We start from the raw sequence: 21,196 nt of genomic DNA, 5'->3' as shown, positions 1-21,196 counted from the left end.
TTTGCTAAAAAAAAAATATTAATAATATATTAATCAAAAGAAAATGATGTGATTTTAATGTCCATATTTGAAGCATAGATTTTTTTCATTCTGAAAAATATTTAACATTAAGATTAAACGCAACGCATATATCATTAATTAAATAAATTCGTTATTTAACGTTAAATTTTTTATTATTATTCGTAAATGTAATAAAAACATGCTAATTATATTTTAATAAAAAAATAATAATGCTTTTATTATATAATACACCGCCAAATTTCGCGAGATTACAGGAGATCCAAGCATGTGCGATAACGAGAGCAGGGTTTCGCGCGCTGAGCCTAAGCTCCGGCAACGCTCGTAAGTGACGCGCGGCTCGACCAATCAGCGAGAGGCTCAGAACTCCGCTCGTCCAATCAGCGACGCGCCGTGCCCGCGGCAGGCGGGGAAACACGTTGTTGAACACTTTTATTGATTCGAGCCCCAGCTCCAGTGCGTTTTGCGTAACAAAAGTGCAACATTTTCACACTTTTAGCGCTTTAATTGAATTAAAATCACGTCTTCTGTTCTCAAGAGGAAGATTACAGGTAAAAAGCCGTTTTTTAAATCAGATTCGCTTGATGTTTAAAGGTATTGTCTATAAAACCATGAGTACGCGCCTTATTGTACTGTGTAAACATTCATAAATTAGCATTTTTATCTTCTGCATGTTAATAGCTAAGTCATATTTAGCGCTTTTCAGAGATTTCTTTCTTTCACTTTCTGTCTTTGTGTTTGAATTGATTTTATATCAGCCCCATGCCCTTAAATGAACTCTGAATTGTGAGTTTAATACTTTGTTTGCTATTAAATTAGTTAAAGTGTGTTAGAAACACGCATATTTGTGCTCAACAGTTCAAAACAAGCCCATGAGAGACAGGAAAGTGTTTTTGGAGGTGTAACTGGAGTAATCAATGGGTTGGCGTTCATTAAAATGATACATGTTTAGCTATTTGACTCAATTAGTTTTCATCTTTAATTAATCCTAGTGTATTTTTGACATTTAAGTGTCTGTTTTTGATACTAGACCACCCACATCATCATGACCCTTAATTAAATGAATGCAGTTTGCGTTAATTCTGATTTAAACTGATTGATTTCTACAAATAAACCTCAAATAGACTCCTATATAGAAGTTAAGGCTAAATGACATAAGTAAGTAAAGTAAGGCCTCATTCCTGCTTCCTGTTGTTGGTGTAAACTCGATAACATAAAGACTGATGTTATTTCACACAATGCACTACCATTGAGTGACGTTAGGGGGCGTTTCCGTCTATTTCCGCCAATAGCAGGCGTGGTTTTGAGAGCTGAGATATAAACAAGGCCCTTTTTATGCTATTATACACCATTTCACCCCTAGGAATGGAGAATAAGCTCGCACGCCAATTTGAAAATGGATCTAGACAGGTAGCATGTAATGCCATGGTTTATAGGCATGCATCATTGGTGCTACCATGGTTTTTTTTGGGCACGAACCTTGGTAATACCATGTTTTTTAGGCCCACACCTTGGTAATACCATGTTTGTTGGACATTCACTGTGGTAAAACAATATTTTTTGGGCAGCTACCATGGTAAAGCCATGTTTTTGTGCATTGACCATGGTAATACCATGTTTTTTTTGGCATGCATTTGGGTAATACCATGCTTTTTGGGCATGAGCCATGGTACAACCATATATTTTAGGCATATACCTTGGTAAAACTGCATTTCTTGAGTATGTACCATGGTAAAACCATATTTTGTAGGCATATACCTTGGTAAAACTGCATTTCTTGAGTATGTACCATGGTAAAACCATATTTTGTAGGCATATACCTTGGTAAAACTGCATTTCTTGAGTATGTACCATGGTACAACCATATATTTTAGGCATATACCTTGGTAAAACTGCATTTCTTGAGTATGTACCATGGTAAAACCATATTTTGTAGGCATATACCTTGGTAAAACTGCATTTCTTGAGTATGTACCATGGTAAAACCATATTTTGTAGGCATATACCTTGGTAAAACTGCATTTCTTGAGTATGTACCATGGTAAAACCATATTTTGTAGGCATATACCTTGGTAAAACTGCATTTCTTGAGTATGTACCATGGTAAAAGCATATTTTGTAGGCATATACCTTGGTAAAACCATGTCTTGCATTAGTATTATTTGATGTGCCCTTGTAATATTTTATATAAATATTGTAATCATTTAATACAATGATAAATGCATACGCCATGTTCGGACATTCATTGAAAACCTATGAATTGATCGTAAATTGGAAAACTAATAAAGTATTGGTCAAATGTCGTGGAAATGCTTAGAAATCAAAGTACCTTGGGATTTGCCGTTCGTTAGCATCACTGTATCGTGCTAACAGCTTTTTTGTAAAGGTAACGTAACCCTACATAAAGTCGTAAAAAAAAAAACAGATGGCTTCTTGGAGTATCAACCCTAAAATCGCCGGAGGAGACGAACGAGGAAAAAGCTGCCCTTGTCACTCACGTCACTGTGAAACGAACAGCTTTTTCCTGCTCGTTTGAAGCTCTTGGCTCGGAGCCATAGTCTGAACTATAAAAAGCAAGGCAGGAAACAATCTCACTCGCTGACGTCGCTCGTTCCAGGTTTGCCGCCATGTGGATCCAGGTGCGCACTATGGATGGCAAGGAGACCCATCGGGTCGACTCCCTGTCCAAGCTCACCAAGGTGGACGAGCTGCGTGTGAAGATCACAGAGCTCTTCAACATCGAACCTGAGAGGCAGCGACTCTTTTACAGGGGCAAACAGGTGACTTGTGTTTCACATAAGTTGTTTTACTTCCATAAAGTGGACAGGAATTGGTTTGGAGGGGTTGGATTGTTAGAAAGTGATTAGGTAGTAAAAAAATGAAGCATTATTTTGTGTATTGCTGTTTTAAAGGATAAGTTCACTTCAGAATAAAAATTTCCTGATAATTTACTCACCTCCCAAGTCATCCAAGATGTTCATGTCTTTCTTCAGTCGCAAAGAACTTAAGTTTGAGGAAAGCATTCCAGGATTTTTGTCCATAAAGTGGACTTCGATTCTGGCCAGTGATTTGAAAGCAGCTTCAAAGGGCTCTACAGCATTGGTGTCAAACTCAATTTCTGGAGGGCCACAGCTCTGCAGAGTTTAGCTCCGACCTTAATCAAACACACCTGATCCAGCTAATCAAGTTCTTCAGGATTATTAGAAACCTCCAAGCAGGTGTAAGTTGGAGCTAAACTCTGCAGAGCTGTGGCCCTCCAGGAATTGAGTTTGAGACCACTGCTCTCCACGATCCCAGCCGGGGAATAAGGGTCTTATCTATTGAAATGATTGGTCATTTTCAGTAAAAAAAAAAAAAAGATCCACTTTTTAACCACGAATGCTTGGCTTGCTCTAGCTCTGCGATGCGCGTCTTCACATTACGTAATCCTGTTGGATAGTCTTTGTACTTCGGTTAAAAACTCCTGATTTTCTCCAACTTTAAATCATCTGACATTGTTTTACTCTTTTTGTAATGGGGAATGACTTTAAAAAAAATAATAGCTCATATAAGACCCTTACTCCATGGCTGGGATCGTGTAGAGCTCTTTGAAGCTGCATTATTTTGGACTTTCAAATCATTGGCCACCATCAAAGTCCACTATATGGGGAAAAATCCTGGAACGGTTTCCTCCAAAAAATGTATTTCTTTGCGACGGAAGAAAGTCATGAACCTCTTGGATGATATGGGGGTGAGTAAATTATCAGGATTTTTTCTTAATTCTGGTAGTGAACTTATCCTTTAACGTTGAATGTTTTCTTTGGGCATCATAGATGGAAGACGGCCACACAATCTTCGACTATAATGTTGGGTTAAACGACATAGTGCAACTACTGGTGCGTCAGAAGCTCCCGTCCGCACCGCTGCCGAAGGACAAAGAGGCCGAGCTGTCCGACTCAGACTCAGGCTGCGGTTCGGCCCAGAGTGAGTCCGATAAGAGCTCCACACACGGCGAGAGCGACGGCCAAAGTGCCGGGACCTCAGGCCAGACTGACACGCCGGATCTCATCGACCCTGGCTTTGGCTTTTACAAGGTGAGGAACTGAGATTATACCTTATTAGAAACTCATGAAATCATTCTTGGGTACATTGTCATGACAAATTAAAATTCGACTATAAATGTCTCGTTGGCCTCAAGTTTGTCTCTAGTATATTGAAATTATTAATTATCTTTAAACATAGTTATTTAAATAATTATAATTTGTTACACTAGGCTCTTAAATCTTTCTAAATTGTCATTTACGTAAATTGGTTAAGCATTCGTAAAACTATTCTTTTGCAAAAACAAATATGCAGTGTTTGAAATCAGTTTGTATGCAAGTTGTCGCATTCAGAGCGCATTTGCGTTAATTGCTCATGAAACTATTCTTGTGCAAATTGTTGCATATTATAAATTGTGTTGATTCCACTATAAACGTCATGTTGGCCGTATTTTTGACATTTTGCTGGCTAATTTTCTCTTGTATTTTTACATGATCTACAAACGTAATAATTTTAATGGTATAATTCACTTTTTTCATCTAAAAAGGCTCTAAAATTTCGAAATTGTTAAATTTGAGTGAATATTATTTCATTTAATTTGCATATCTATTCCACTACAAATGTCTTGCTTTTCTTTCTATCTGATAGTAAATGTAACTTTTAAACTATTTTTATTATATATTTTTTTTTAGATCAATGAGTTTGTGGACGCTCGAGACTTGAACATGGGTGCTTGGTTTGAGGCGCAGATTGTCAACGTGACGAAAACGACAAAGTCTTCGAGTGAAGACGGAGGCTCTGATGAGGAAGAGGAGATCATTTACCATGTCAAATATGAAGAGTGAGTAAATAGTCATATTTGACCTTAGTTATGAATGTGAGTTTGCCGTCTGAATGTAATGACAAATATTTTGTTTACAAAACATTGGTAAGAAACGTCTTTATATGGAGTCCTTGCGAGCTGAACACTAAAACGAATATACAATGTAACCGCTCTAGTCTTATTCAGTATACTGAACAAATGATTCCTGTGAGTCGATTCCTTTAATGAATTGTTCAAAGATTAGTTACTGGTTTGAAACCATGCAATTTACACCATCAGCATTGAGAGAATCCCTTTCCGTAGGCAAAATGGACTTTATAGCTGAAATATGCCCAAATTAATCTGAATCCAACTGAAATCAGAAAAAAGTTAGTTAGTTTGTGTATTAAATCAAATAGAGAAATCTTTAAAGAGACTCTGTATTAATCCTTGGTTTTTATGTGTGTTCCACAAGGAGCACAGTTTGACATTCAAATCTTAAACTTAAACTGAAATTTCATTTTGAGTCAAAGTTAACAACTGATTCACTTTCTGAATCGCAAGTAATTTTCAGTCAGATGTTTTTATGACCCAATTATAAGGTTGATTTGAAGGACAGACTTTTAGAGTAAAACTGTAAGGTGAATAACACATTCAACTTTATCTTTTCCAAACAGGCTCAAACTATTTTTTTTTCCCTCCAAATTCAAACTGATTTCAGCATGAACACCTGGGTTCATCATGGGTGCCTCGTGCACCTGTTAACATCTCCAAGTTTCAGTCTTTCCTTTCATCTGTGTCTTAAACCGTTCATCAAAGGCGGTCTGTTTAAACGTCCCGCGCTGTTGAATGCTAATGGGGCGCGTGTGCTCTGTGCAGTTACCCTGAGAACGGTGTGGTGCAGCTACGTGGGAAAGATGTCCGTCCGCGGGCGCGCACTGTCTACCAGTGGCACCAGCTGGAGCAGGGCATGATCGTGATGGTGAACTACAACCCGGATGAGCCTAAGGAGCGCGGCTACTGGTACGACGCCGAGATCCAGAGGAAGAGGGACACACGCACCCAGCACAAGGTTTATGGCAAGATCCTGCTTGGGTAGGACGATGTTTTAGTCTTTAAAGGAATAGTTTACCCAAAAATGAAAATTCTGTCATTACTTACCCTCATGTCGTTCCAAACCTGCAAAGGGCCGTTCACACAAAGGACAATAACTATAAGGATAACAAAGATATAGTTCTAAAAATTGTTCTCAATATTAAAGGAACACTCCAGTTTTTTTTTTTAAATATACTCTCATTCCGGCGTAATAATAATCAAGGAACTTTGGTGCAATGATATTATGCAGCGCCTGTAAGTAGTCCCCAGCAAGGTTAACTAGTTATGATATAGCTGGGGACTCTGTGTTTCCCCTATAAATTTTTCCAGCAGCGGTGCTGTTACCAAGCTGCTCGCGGGGGGTCCGAGGGCATGCACCCCCGCAAGATCTTTTTTTTTAATAACCCCTTAAACCATGACTTCTGGCAAGTTTTGTGGATAGAAATGCACATTTTGAGACATACAAACTTGACATACCATCAACAGAAGGCATGATTATTGCAGCACGTACCTTGAACTGGTCACAAACAAGATTAGGACAGGATTATTCATGTTTTTCTTTTGTTTTAATTTTCAGCTGTAAGGTAGAAATAGATAGTGGAAAAATGAAACGGCACAACCCAGAAAAAGATTATTTACAATTTATTGAAAATTTTATCCTAATGGCAAGGGCCACACCCAATCTGTGAGCACTTAATTTTTCTGGGCTTTTCATAGAAGATTCATATCATGTAGGGTGTCATATCAGGTGAGTTTTTTTATTGATCGGATGTTGGGTTATTTTTTTGTGGAAAAAGGTATGTACCAGGTATCTGCATGAAGAGATTTCAGTGTGCCTGGAGCTGTAGGTATACAGAAATCACGTCAATATGTCTTAATGAATGAATAATGGATCTGATTAAAATCACCCTATTCAGTGTGGAAAAGTCCCACTCACAGTTCACACTGGAGATTGGTATGCCACAGGATTTCACCCATCTGAAAAATGAATGGTATTTTCAATACCAGTGAAAATTCACGGTTTTCGGTACCAATTTCGCAGTTTGCTTTCTCCTTTCCACAAGCGCTTGCTGGCTCTCCCGTGGCGTCTGTCGTTGCTATGTAACCATGAACAGAGGCGCGCAAAACGAGAGTGAATGTTAACGGCCCCTTATGGCAACGTGACATTAGCCTAATCAAAAATAATTTCCATTTGTGGCTCTTTCCTCCTTTCTTGTCAACAAGTGGATTCAGAGCCATCGCATTAGCAGCGCTGCTGGTCGCCATGTTTGTGTTTTTAGGTATGTTAGTGAATGTCGTGATATTACTGATCATGTGAAGATTTTTCAGCGGCGCCGCTGCTTAATACATTGTAGGCGAAACACTGGGACTATTTTCAGGCGCTGCGTAATATCACTGAGCCTGCTACACCCACAGTACGGCAGCAAAGTTTCTTGATTACGCCGGAATGAGAGTATAGTTCATAGCCATATCGGCCTAGAAAATTGCAACTTTTCATTTTCGGTCAGTCTTGGTACACGACGTAACTACAGAAGAGTCAAGTTTTAAATGGGAAAAATATTGAAACTCTTTGGTCATTTTTGAGCGAGATGCTAACGGTCTAATCCGATTCAATCATCTATGCTAAGCTACGCTAAAAGTGCTACCGCTAGACCCAGAGATCGGCTGAATGGATTCGAAAGCGGTAAAACTCAACTGTTTAACTCTAGGGGAGTTGGAAAATGAGCCTATTTTCGTAAATTGTGGAGTGTTCCTTAAAGAATAGCGGAGTCCAATAAAGGCACAAAGAAACGATATCATTGGAATCATTTCCAGAATGATTTTTTTCCAGCTGATGAAAGATTCAAACATTGACTGCCAATCAGAATCAACCCTGCTCTCACATGCTCGATTATTTAAAGTGGCAGACGTGCATGCGCTTGGAATAAATATGATGTTATCTCTATAGTTATCATTCTTGGTGTGAACGGGGCTTTAGTCCTTCGTTCATCTTCAGAACACAAATTAAGATATTTTCGATGGAATCCAAGAGCTCTCTGACCCTCTCATGGACAATAAGGGTCCTTACACGATCAAGGCTCAGAAACGTAGCAAGGAGATCGTTAAAATAATCCATGTGACATCAGGGGTTCAACCGTAACTTTACAAAAATTATTGTAGTAGCTTTTGTGTGCAGAGAAAAAAAAAAAACACTTGATTCATCAATTCGTCTCATCCGCGTCACCCTATAGTGTCGTTTTGGAGAATATCACATACGTAAACAACGTATGCTGTTCTGTATCAGCAGCACCGTATGCAGATATGCTTTGATCTGAACGTAAACAACGTATCCACCTACATGCATTGCATATGTTGTTTATGTATATGATACTAAGTGCTATAGGGAGGAGATGAATTGTTGAATAAAGTCATTATTTTAGTTTTCTTTGCATACAAAAATTATTCTCGGAGCTTCGTAAAGTTACACTTGAACCCCTGATGTCACATGGATTTCTTGCTACGTTTCTGAGCCTTGATCGTGCTGTCTTGGGAGGATCAGAGAGCTCTTGGACTCCATCAAAAATATCTTAATTTGTGTTCTGAAGATGAACGAAGGTCTTACGGGTTTGGAACGACATGAGGGCGAGTAATTAATGACAGAGTAGTTCACCCAAAAAAAGAAAATTCTTTCATTTACCCATCCTTTCACTTGTTCGAAATGAGTTTCGTCCTTCTGTTGAACACAAAATATATTTTGAAGAATGTTGGTAACCCAACTGTTGACGTTAGCCATAATATGGAAAAAAAAAAATACTATGAAAGTCAAAGGCTACCGTCAAATCTTTGGTTACCAACATTCTTCGAAATATCTTTTGCACTTCCTTAAGCCAAGCTTTTAGCCAAACCATGTAATAAAGAAATGTTCTTGCGCAAGAAGAAATGCACAAAGTGTGGTTTGGCCAACATTTTACATATGTAGTGTATTTGCGTTAATTGTTCACTCTTGAGGAAATTGTCTTGTTCGATGGGCAAATCTGATTAAAAATGGTCGATTCCACTTGCTGACCATTTTCTTTTATTGGTCTAATACGAGTTTATCATTTTGAATTATGAACTTAATGGCATAGTTAATTATGAACTTTATAATAAGTATGTTTAAAACAATTATATAGTATGGTTTAGGCTTTAAAATCATTTGTAAATTATCAAATTAGTTTAAATCTCTTGTAAAGTGTGAACGCAAAAAGGAATGTTTACCAAACCACTTTCTACGTAAGGCATCGCTTTCAATTAGAAGAGCAAGTTTGCATTAATTTCTCATGAAAATGGCCTTGTTTTAATTTTTTTTCTTTGTTGGTTTGCTCACAAGTTTATATGCAAATTTAATGGCTTTAATTAAATTTTATTTTATTATACAATTAAATCCACATTTTTAAAACGACTAGCATTTATTACGCCGTTCTTAAAATCATTGGTAAATTGAATTTAAATTTAATCCTTCGTAAAGTGTTCGTAAAACAATTCTTATGTAAGAACGTGTAAAATGTCAAACTACTTTTTACGCCGTGTTGCATTCAGTTCGTAGAACAAATTTCATGTGACGAAACCATTCTTAAGCAAACTATCGTATTTAGTGACCAAATCCTATTAAAATTGTTAATTCCATTATAGACGTCTTAATCTGTTGGTTTATCTATTTAAATGATGTATCTGTCTACAAGTGTTCTGTAGAATTATTTGATTTAAGTTTTGTTTGTATAATATTTAAGTATAATACAAATTTGTTAGATTTAAGCTCCACAGTCTTTTGTAAATATGTAAGTCACTTGAAGTATTCATATGCAAGAACGAATATGTAAAATGTTTGTAAAGCCCCTTACAATGCAATGCAAGTTGTCGCCTTCAGCAGGAAAAATAATTAGAAAAATGATGAATTCCTTGTGAAACCAGTGTGCAAATTGTCGAGCGAATTAGATATTTAAAATTGCATTGGTTCCGCTGGTCATTTTCTTTGTTTCGCTCACAAATCTTTGTCCACACTTTCTACAGAGACGCTGGCGATTCTCTCAATGACTGTCGCATCATGTTTGTAACCGAAATCTACAAGATCGAGGAGCCAGGAAGTTCGGAGTGTCCAGGAGCCTCTTCTGACAGCCCTCTCAAGAGTGAGTCTGACTTTTTAGTATCATATCAAACCTAGATTTTGGTTTTGCAGTATTCTATCTCAATATGTTAAGCGCAAACTATAAGGTTCCTCGTTTCTGTCGATTCAGGGTCGAACGGACCCGAGTGCAAGGTCTGCAAAGATGACCCGAAGAAGAACTGCCGCATATGCAACTGCCACGTTTGTGGTGTGAAGCAGGATCCTGACAAACAGCTGCTGTGCGACGAATGCGACATGGCGTTTCACATCTACTGCCTGAACCCGCCGCTCACCACCATCCCTGAGGACGAGGACTGGTAAACGAGTTTATCTAATACTTCCATCCAAAGCATCAATAAACCAACTCTTGAGGGATTTGAACCAACAACCTTCTGGCAACATCAAAAAAACTTGTTAGTTAGGGCTGGGCGATTATGGCAAAAAAATTTAATGTTTTTTCCCCAAAACGTTTGACCGATTCTTATTTATTTTTAAATGATTAACTAGTCAACTTAAATGTAACTACAACATGATTCAAGTAATTTGTCTTTATTAACCCTCTAGTTAAAGTAAATTCTATTCCAAGTGCAGCACACATGAAGTTGTCAGCATGATGTAAATGTTAAACAAATCACTTTGCAGAAAAGATGCATGAACTACATCTTGTGCAAACTTGTCTTATACATATGTTCAGAAATAATACAAAGAAAATGCTTTAAAAATTCTCAAAAGTCAAGGCAATTCAAATTTTGCAAGGTATAACACCAGTAGATTATTAACTATAAATGTTCTATAAAAACAACTGCAGCTTTCAGCCTGTCACCATGATGCAAACATGAAATATCAGACCTACAGTAGGCTAGCAGTTCTTTACAGGGTTTTTTATTCGATTGCGCTGCTTTTCCAGTGTTGTTTTCTATATAAACATGGATGCATTTATCTGTTGCACTCGTGAGTCCTCTATTTCTAAAAAAATAAAAAAATTGTGGCAAAACATTAAATTCGAATTAATAGATCATCTGAAAAATCACTCAGCCCTTATTGTTAGCTGTAGCTCTATTTTCGTGTTCACAATGTTTCTCTCAAGTTTATTTACCTACTTGAAAATTTCTGAAGTATAATGAAGAAACGCTTCATAGTTATCTAACGTTGATCATACAACTTTAAAGATATTTCAAATAATCACACACAATTGTTACACTAAACTCCAGTATCATTTGTAAGTTGTTGAATTTGTGTAAATCACTAGTGATTTGTAAAACCATTTTTGTGACTAGGACTGGAAAACAAGTTTTTCGCCACTAATGATCTAATATGTTCCTCCAAAGCAACAATAAACTGATTCTTGAGGGATTTGAACCAATAACCTTCTGACAACATCAAATAAACTTGTTAGCTTTAGCTGTTTTTGTTCTCATGAAATTTGTCGCTTAAATTGATCTACAAACCAAAATATTTTAATTGCATTTTGAAGAAAAAAACTTTAAGTTTCAGTATCATATAGTTTTGTTCATGCAATAAAGATTCAAAACAACTACATGTATTTTTGTTACGGTAAGATCTAAATCATTTGTGAATGAAAGTGTAAACTGTTCGTCAAACCATTCTTGTGACGAGGACTGGTAAACGGATTCTGTAATGTATTACTCATTTATCTAATACGCTCGTCCGATTTGAACCAACAACCTTTGGCAATAATGAATATGTAAAGTGTTTATTAAACTACATTTATATGAAGTTTTCACCACAAATTATTCATGAAACCTTTTGCATAAATTATCTGCGCAATTAAAATAAAACCATTGTCGTTTCCACTCTAAATGTGTTTTTCGCAGGTATTGTCCTGAATGCCATAACGACGCCAGCGAGGTGGTTCTGGCCGGCGAGAAGCTGAAGGAAAGCAAGAAGAAGGCCAAGATGGCGTCTGCGAGCTCGTCCAGTCAGAGGGACTGGGGGAAGGTGCGTTTTAACATCAGGGACAATCACAAACACGGGTGTGGGATTGGTTCAGATGAAGTGTTTATGAGCCTGGTGTCTCATTTGGCAGGGTATGGCATGTGTCGGCCGCACTAAACAGTGCACCATCGTTCCCTCCAACCATTACGGCCGTGTTCCTGGAGTCCCAGTGGGAACGCTCTGGAAGTTCAGAGTGCAGGTGGGAATCTTTATTTATGGCCTTCTATCGTCACAAAACCTTAAAGTATTAGTCTTAAGTTTTTTTTTTATTTATATATGTGTGTATATATAACAGTTTCCGTTATTAGTTTAATAAGCGAGTGAAGATAGTAAATAATACTAGTTAAATTTTTTTTGTAGGCCATCTATAATCATGGAAACCCTAAAAAGTATTAGTTTCATTGTTGATTATAAAATTTAAAGGATTAGTTCACTTTTAAAAAAACTTTTGCTGATATTAGTAGATAATGCTAGTTTTTTTAGTCCTATCTTGTCTAAATGAACTTTTAGCATTTATTATACAATTAATGTATTAAGGATGTTTTAAAAATTTACATAGTGTTTATAACACTGCTGTAATATTAATTGTATAAAACTGATTACAATTTACTTGATGATAAAATGTTTATCATACAATTAAAGTTTATATGTAAAACTTTTCATTTTATAGTATATGTATATTTGCATTTTCATATTTATTTAAAACAGTTAAAGGTATTTTTTTTCCAAATAATTAGTTAAAAATATTTCCAGTAATCATGAAAAATTGAAATTCATTGGTCAAAATGTTTGTGAACCTTGTGTTTGCTCATTGTCCTGAGCTGTGGAGACGTGTTGTATATGAATGTGATCTTGTTGTGTTTGTGGCGCTCAGGTGAGTGAATCGGGCGTTCACAGGCCTCACGTCGCTGGGATTCACGGCAGAAGTAACGACGGCGCTTACTCTCTGGTTCTCGCCGGCGGCTACGAGGATGACGTGGTGCGTTTGTGATTCTCGCACATAACTGTGCTTCAAGAACTCTTTCCCTTCTTCCCTTCACCTGTGACTGTCTTTATTCAGGACGACGGTAACGAGTTCACCTACACGGGCTCCGGGGGTCGCGACCTCTCGGGAAACAAGAGGACGGCCGAGCAGTCCTGCGATCAGAAGCTCACCAACATGAACAGGTCAGAGAACCGTCGTCGCATTATTAAAAATTTCCTGGGTTTGCTATTTGGAGTTATGTTTATTTGCATTGCGCTTTGTGCAGTATGGAAGATATCAGTGTTGCAAGTATGAAATTGCATTAAACGTGGATAGAAAGTGGAAGAAATGCCAGATGTTGTACATGTTCTCTTGTTTTTATTGTTGGTTTGTGATTTGCAGGGCTCTGGCTCTGAACTGCAACGCGGCGGTGAACGAGAAGGAAGGCGCCGAGGCCAAAGACTGGAAAGCAGGGAAACCCGTGAGAGTCGTGCGCAGCTCCAAAGGACGCAAACACAGCAAGTACTCTCCTGAAGACGGCAACCGCTACGATGGCATTTACAAGGCGAGCGATTTGTCCGTGTGTTTTCAGCATGATTGGGTGCTTTGCACTTTTTTTAGTTTTATTCATAAATTTTCTCTGAATGCATGTGGACCTTGAAATTTTAACGTATACGTTTTTAATTATACTTTCAAAATGTATTTATTGTTTTTTTTTTAGTTAATTTTATTAGGTTATTTTCTTATATGCATTTGTTTATTAATGATTATTTTCAAATTATTAATGTTTTAACTTTTGTTTTAATTTTTAAAGAAATAAAAAAAAAATTATTACACTTTTTCAGTCGCACTTTTTAAATTTTTATTTTATTTTTAAATTTATATTTTGATTATACCTTTTAATTATGCTTTAGTAAAGTTATTGATTATGTATTGTTTAAAATTTAGTTATACTGCATTCCAATTTACTTAAAAAAAAAAAAAAATTGATGTATATATTTTATACTTATACACACTTATTTATATATATTTTATTTATTCCTCAGGCACGTTTATTCATTTACGTCAGTAATTATAATTTTATTTATTATTATTATTTCCATTCCTTCCTAGGCTTGTATTTATTTTTTGCAATTAATGTTTTATTGAAAACTTTTATATGCATGTATGTATAGAATTAATTTTTTTTTTTATTTTTTGAATTATACTTATTTAATGCTGTTGCATGTGGGAAGTAATTCATCGCTGTGTTTATTAGGTGGTGAAGTATTGGCCAGAAAAGGGCAAGTCTGGCTTCCTGGTCTGGAGGTACTTGCTGAAACGTAACGATGATGAACCTGCGCCGTGGACCCGCGACGGGAAAGAGCGCATTAAGAAACTAGGGCTCACCATGCAGGTAACATCTGCCAGATTTCACTCAAATTTCGCTCATTTCGTTTGAGAATCGCTCGTGAATCCTCATTCTGGGGTGCTTCAGTATCCTGAAGGTTATCTGGAAGCCGTAGCTGCGAAAGAAAAGGAGAAGGAGAACAAAAACGATGATGACGACGTTGAAGAAACACCCACCAAGGGCAAGAGGAAGAGGAAATCCCAGACCGGTAAGTGAAAACGTCCTGATTTAATAAAGTCCGAAATTAAAAATCAGTCAGGTTTTGTCTGTAATGTCTTCGCTTTTCTCAATTGCAGTGGAAGAGAAGAGCTCTCCGGCCAAAAGCACGCCTAAGAAGATGAAAGTGGAGGCGTACAAACTGAACAAAGAGCAGAAGGCCTTGATCAAGGATGACGAGCTCAACAAGAAGCTGTGGGACGAAGCCATAGAGTCTCTCAAACTCGGACCTGTACGTTCAGACCAGTGCCTTCGTTATTGTCGTTTGTCTTGTAATTAAGCCGCTCTGATGATTGTCGGTTTAATGTGTTCTTCTCACACTTGTAGCGCTTCATCAACAAAGTGGAGGAAGTTTTCCTGTGCATCTGCTGCCAAGAAGTCGTCTATCAGCCCATCACCACAGAATGCCAACACAACGTCTGCAGGGTAAGAGATAAAACCACAGACACACTTATGCTATATTGCAACAACGGACAATAAACACTTTAATTTTCCTGTGAATGCGAGTGATGGACCTTGAAATTAAGTATTTTAAATATACATGTTCTATGCCCCCCCCCCCCCCCCCCCCCCCCCAGTTATTCTAATTTGGTTATTAATAAATTATTTAATTTTAGTTATAGTATATTTTATATATGTAGTATTTTGGTTCGTTATTTTAATTGTAATTTTTATATTTTAATTATACTTGATTTTGTCGTTTTTAAACTTGTAAATGATATAAAAATAAATTTACCTTTGGCGATTTTAATAATTTACCCTAATCCTAATTTATTTTGATTATGCTTTTGTGAAGTTAAAGTATGTATTATATACTAATATACACTAGTCAACATTTGAAGTAGATCAAAACCTTTCAAAGTTGTCCTAAAACCAAAATGCATTCTTGTCTTAGGACAACGTTTTTGATCCACTTCAATTGTTAACTACTGTATTATACTTTTTCAATTATTTTATGTATTCTGGTTAGTTATTTTAATTGTACTTTTTATTTATTTTTTAATTTTCCTTGATTTTAGTTGCTTTTATTATACTGTTTTTTTTTTTTTTTTTTTTCAACTGTTTTAGTAAAATTAGTTATTACGTATTTTTAAATGTACACTTATATTTTTTGAAAATGTATTTTATGTAGGCCATATTTTCATACCTAATTTTTTGTTAATTTTATTCATGTTTTTTTTATACACAACTTGTCAGCTATTTTTAGCTGACAAGCTGTTTTAATTATCCTTATTTATATCTTAAGTAATGAAGTAATTTAATAGTTTTATTTTAATTTAACTTTAATTTCATTTGAACATTTTGTGTATTTTATTTGCTTTATTCATCCCTCCTGCTGATGTACAGTATTGCTTTTAATAGAAATATTTTTAAAAATTGGCTTGATGAACCTCCATTTTTTGATAGCAGCAAAATAAATGACGTCTGATTCTAGGGTTTATGGCAACACTTGAGGGTTTAATTTGTTCATTACACATGTATGTTTACGAATAAGACAAACCCAATTTTCTTCTCTTCGCAGGAATGCCTTCAGCGATCTTTCAAAGCCGAGGTCTACACCTGTCCGGCCTGCCGACACGACCTGGGCAAAAACTACCAAATGACGGTGAACAAACCTCTCCAAGCCATCCTCACTCAGCTCTTCCCCGGATACAGCAGCGGCCGGTGTTGACGCTTACGCTGTCGGCACAGGGATGCAGCACGACAGAATTTCACGAACGAAACATGGATTTCGTTTTTTAATATATTTAACAAATGCATCAGGTTGTAGGATTGATGGAAACACCTCCGTCTTGATTGAACATCGCTACTTGATTTGGCCCTGTTTTGTGATCTGCCTCTATCTAGCCACTTGACTTCTGTACGTTGTAGTTATTTCTTCCGAATTGCGATCTTCGTATTTACGAGTAAAGTGATTCTAGTCGTGTTTTAGCTATAGCCGCTTCAAGTGACCTATCAATGCCTTGTACCCTACACCAGCACAATGAACCATAGCTATGCACAATTACGATGTTCCTTAATCATTTTTCGCAGCAAATTGTCATTACGATGATTTGTACGAAAACCCTGGCTCTAGAATCCTGTTAAAAAGATCTTGTTGCTCCATAAGTGCTTTTGGCATTTTTACTGTACCATCGTTAGCGCTAACTGAATTTAACGAATGCTAATATCACATTAAAACGTTTTTTTTGCCATTTGATGTTAAGCTTTCGTACGAATGCTATTTAGACTGGTTGAGCTTAAGGTGCTGTAGAGTTTTTACCATTGTTAGCGTTGACTACAAACTATCTATGCACCATGATGTTTCTTAATATTTCAGAAGCAGTACTTTGTCATTACGACGATTTGTCCAAAAGCACTGGCTCTAGAACCCCGTTAAAATGATTCCAATGCATTTATGATCAGTTACGCTTTGATATTTGTACCACCGTTAACGTTAACTAAATGTAGATGAACGAGCTATGCCCTAATATGATGTTTGTTCCCAACAATTCTTCGTTGTTTGACGGTAACAAGCCTTCATACGAATGTTAAGATCCGCGTGTGCCGTAGCAGTAACAATTTTACTGTACCAACGTTAGCGTTAACTAAACGCCGCTATGTACTGTTATGATGTTGGCTAATGGTTTTTTGCAAGCGGTAATTTGACTTTGCAATGATTTGTGCGAAAGCGCTGGATTTAGAGTCCTGTTAAAACGATCCAGTGCATTTGTGGATTTACTGTACCATCATTAGCCTGAACTAAATTTAAAGAAAATAGCGATACACGTTTGCGACGTTAATCATTTGACATTAACAAGCTTTCGTGCAAATGTTAACATCCATGAGTTTAAGGTGCTATATATAATGTTTGCGATGCTAATATCCCAACAGGTTTTTCTATCATTTGTTGTTAAGCCTTCGTACGAATGTTTACGTCCATGAGTTTAAGGTGCTTTAGCAGTAACGTTTTTACTGTATCATCGTTAGCGCTAACTAAATTTAAATAAACTAGCTATGCACTGAGGATGTTTGCGACGTTATCAACTTTTTTTTTTTTTTTTCGCCAGCAGTTTTTCGTCATTTGACAATGACAAGCCTTCGTACAAATGTTATTAAGATCTGTGAGTTTAAGGTGCCGTAGCTTTATTAGCGCACAAACGTTTTTACGTTTTGGCTTTATTAAATCTTTTATCGTACTGCCATTTATTGGTGACTAACTAAATTTAATCTAAAAAAATATTCATTTTATCCTAATAGTAATTTACATTAAAAAAAAAACGCTAAATTCGTTGAACGTATCCTGTTTTTTCTTATCCATTTTGATAAGCGAATAAATTAATACACTCAAATGAATAGATATTATCCCTCTTTTTTTCGTTTCGTTTGTTTGCTTTGCTGTTTAACTGCTGTATGCGCTTTAGAAATGGAGTGTCATTTTTCCACTAACTTCTGCCGTTATGCAAACAGTGGTCATGCGCGTAAAACCGATCCGCGATCTGCATTTCAGGTGCTGTTTTGAGTCAATCCCAGGTTCGGTTATAAATGCTCCTGATCTGTCTTGACTTTTCGAAGGTTTCCGAAACCGTTTTTCGCACAAACCTACACAGATACTCATTCAGGAAATATTTAATTGTATTGTCTTTTTCACCCGTTGACGTTCTTTGCTTGTTGTAAGAGTTATAGTATTTGCTAAATAAAATGCCTAAGGCTGCAGATAATTACCTTTTTGTTTTATTAGTTGTTATACCTCAACTATTTCTAATATTTACGTAGACTGGAGCTGTATATTCTGAAATTTGAAATTGTATATTTTTAGCACTTGTATTTAGCGATTTTATGTAGTAGTTGGTGCATAGCTATTTTCTTGCACTGGGACGAGTGCTATATTTTTCAATAAAATGTATTGAACTTTTATATAAAATAAAACCCATGAGTGTGCTCTTCTTAAAATACTCTGTGTATCATATTTTGCAATGAAAATGCTATTTTATTTGAATGTGCGCGACTTGATTCATTAGCGGTACATACAGGTGCATCTCAAAAAATTGGAGCATTATGAAAAATGACAATTTTTTTTTTTTTTCACTCATTTCTGAAAGTGAAACATATTATATAGATTCATTACACATAGAGTTAAATATTTCAAGCCTTTATTTCTTGAAATTGATGATTATGGCTTACAAATAATGAAAACCCAAAATTCAGTGTCTCAGAAAATTATAATATTGCATAAGATCAATAAAAAAAAGGATATTTTAAACACAAATGTCAGGCTTCTGAAAAGTGTGTTCATTTCTGTGCACTCAATACGCGTGTATAAATAATAAATGGAGGGTTTTCTTCTATTTATAACGTATTGTACACAAAACGGGACGAATCTGGGATATAAAAAGCACATGTTTCATATTCCTTCAAATGCAGACGTGCAGTCAAGTATTTTATCCCGGAAGACACACTATTATTACGTGAAGTACGTGGTTTCCGTGATAGTAGAGTGCACAAACACAAGGCGATAGGCCGGTTGAGCCGTCAATCGAGCGCGTCAGCCAATGGGAGGCTACGCTTTGGTGCGATCCAGCCAATCACGGCACAAGTCGCGCTGCAGTGGGCGGAGACGCGGCCCAGCGCTGCTGTAACACAACCGAGCCTTTGGAATCCAGAAAACGGATAGAATCGAGAAGAAAACAGCGACAAAAGAGCAAAAAACGACCCGGAGCAGGAGGTAACGCGATATATACTATCTCTATAGCGCTTTCGGGTCGAGTCCGCGGACGCTGGGGGATTTTTTATTGTTATTTGTGATGTTACAGAGCAGCTGTGTTGATATGCTTGTCAAATCAGGAGCCTAAACGCTTCTGGTGACAAATATAAGCACATTAAAGCATTTGCACTTGAATACAGGCGTGCATTTGATCCATAAGTCACAGTATGTGATGTATATGTGTTATTTCAATCGCTTCCTGTATTGTTTTCCCATGCATTTCGCTTTAGTAGCCATGATGCATTCTGCTGTAGCTGCACACATACACAAAGGCCATTTAAACCTCATCTCTCATGCTGATTGAACTTGAGCTGAGCTGAACACTGGCAATTTAACATGCATTGGGCATTTCTTTCATTTTTTCATGCGTGGATGGTCTTTATGGTTAAGCATCAAGCATATTTTTAATATGCAATAAACTACAGTAAGCGAAAGTTAGTGATAGAAAACTGTCTTAAGCTATGAAGACGTGCTTGAGCTGAATTTGACGTGCAATTCTTGATTATTTATGGTAACACAGAGACTTTAGTAGTATCTAATTCAATTAAATATAAGCGATGCATTTTGCATGTAGCTATTGATTTTTTTGTTAAGGAGTAGTTCACCCAAAAATAAATATTTGCTTAATGTAATCACCCTCAGGTCATCCGAGATGTAGATTAGTTTGTTTCTTCATCAAATTCGGAGAAATGTAGCATTGCATCCTTTGCTCACTAATGGATGTGAATGGGTGCCGTCAGAATGAGAGCTGATAAAAACATCACAGTAATGCACACCACTCCAGTCCATCAGTTAACACGTTGTGAAGCCAAAAGCTCCGTGTTTGTACAAAACAAATCCATCAATAAGATGTTTGTAACTAAAATACGAGCTCATAATCCATAAAAACGCTTCCTCCAGTGAAAAGGTCATCTGATCTGATTCAGGAGAGAAATCTGCTTTTCTAGATGTTAATTGATGGACTGGACTGGAGTGGTGTGGGTTATTGTGATGTTTTTATCAGTTATTTGGACTCTCATTCTGACGGCACCCATTCACTGAAGAGCATCCACTGGCGAGAAAGTGATGCAATGCATGTCTGCTTGGTTTGTACGTGGGATGAATTTTTATGCAGTTATTGATTATTTCATTCATGCATGCATAATCTTCATGGTACCATGCAGACTATAGTGTAGTTACTAAAATATAATCAAATAAAAAATGGAGAGAGCATGGAATCAGTTTTTATGCTTGGTTTGGACAACTTCTGTTTCCAAGAAGTGACAAGCAAAGGGAAAAAAGCAATCCACTGCCTCTATTTGCTTTCTAGCCATTATTCAAACTATCATTATTTATTAATATTAATTTTTATTTAGCTAGTTGTAAGAATTCTGTATATTTGCAATGCAAGTATTTCCATGCCATTTGAATGTTAATGCCTTGAGCGAATTGTCACTAAAATCTACTTATGCATAAGAAAATATCATGCAAAGCATCACGGCTGGTCGAATTTTTCATAACTAACTCTTCTGTGCATTTCAGATATTTTAGTTTAGTTTAATTTAGTTTATTATTGTAGAATGGTTGGCAACTTCATTGTGTGCAAAAATGTATTTATATCCCTCTTTAAATCTGTAATATTCATTTTAAATTTGTATTACTCTACTTCAAAATAGCATCTTTGTTTCAAAATAATATTTCCATTGCTAGAACATTCAAATTCAGTCCATACAGATTGCATTAGTAAATTCAATGGCATAGGCTATCTTTATTATTGTTGTGCACAATAATCGGATTTCTTATGCAAAATCATGCAAAGATCCTCGATTTATTTATTTTTCATGGCTGTAGAGTGTTGTCATCATTCCTGTGGTTGTTGGGCTCATGGT

General features: G+C 36.5%; 2 protein-coding genes across 4 annotated transcripts in view; both read left to right on the top strand.

Moving 5' to 3' along the window:
• The first annotated feature begins 284 nt into the window (after positions 1-284).
• LOC306875234 (E3 ubiquitin-protein ligase UHRF1-like) lies at positions 285-18,820 on the top strand. The gene is made up of 17 exons (XM_079425711.1): positions 285-569; positions 2,636-2,798; positions 3,831-4,091; positions 4,731-4,879; positions 5,720-5,935; positions 9,965-10,080; positions 10,189-10,375; positions 11,894-12,017; positions 12,106-12,213; positions 12,889-12,993; positions 13,075-13,181; positions 13,381-13,543; positions 14,237-14,374; positions 14,456-14,576; positions 14,665-14,816; positions 14,912-15,010; positions 16,107-18,820. Exons 2-17 carry the CDS (start codon positions 2,646-2,648, stop codon positions 16,254-16,256), a joined length of 2,349 nt encoding a protein of 782 aa, XP_079281837.1. The 5' UTR covers positions 285-569; positions 2,636-2,645; the 3' UTR covers positions 16,257-18,820.
• A 343-nt stretch (positions 18,821-19,163) lies between these two features.
• Positions 19,164-21,196, top strand: part of LOC306875563 (lysine-specific demethylase 4B-like) — a 47,846-nt gene continuing 45,813 nt past the window's right edge. For all 3 annotated transcript variants that reach the window (XR_013784755.1, XM_079426223.1, XM_079426222.1), the window contains exon 1: positions 19,164-19,289. The gene's annotated coding sequence lies outside the window, so the exon portion shown is untranslated. The remainder of the gene's footprint in view (positions 19,290-21,196) is intronic.

This window comes from Barbus barbus (genome assembly GCF_936440315.1).
Source record: "Barbus barbus genome assembly, chromosome: 9".
In the NCBI taxonomy this organism is placed as follows: Eukaryota; Metazoa; Chordata; class Actinopteri; order Cypriniformes; family Cyprinidae; genus Barbus; species Barbus barbus.
The sequence above is the reverse complement of the archived record's forward strand: the minus strand, read 5'-3'. Positions and strand labels throughout refer to the sequence as shown.

Bases quoted from the DNA above. Each gene is read 5' to 3' on its own strand.
- LOC306875234 (XM_079425711.1), top strand. From the start codon at position 2,646: ATGTGGATCCAGGTGCGCACTATGGATGGCAAGGAGACCCATCGGGTC. The intron at 10,081-10,188 runs GTGAGTCTGACT...CTGTCGATTCAG, and splicing joins TTCTGACAGCCCTCTCAAGA to GGTCGAACGGACCCGAGTGC. The intron at 14,577-14,664 runs GTAAGTGAAAAC...TCTCAATTGCAG, and splicing joins GAAGAGGAAATCCCAGACCG to TGGAAGAGAAGAGCTCTCCG.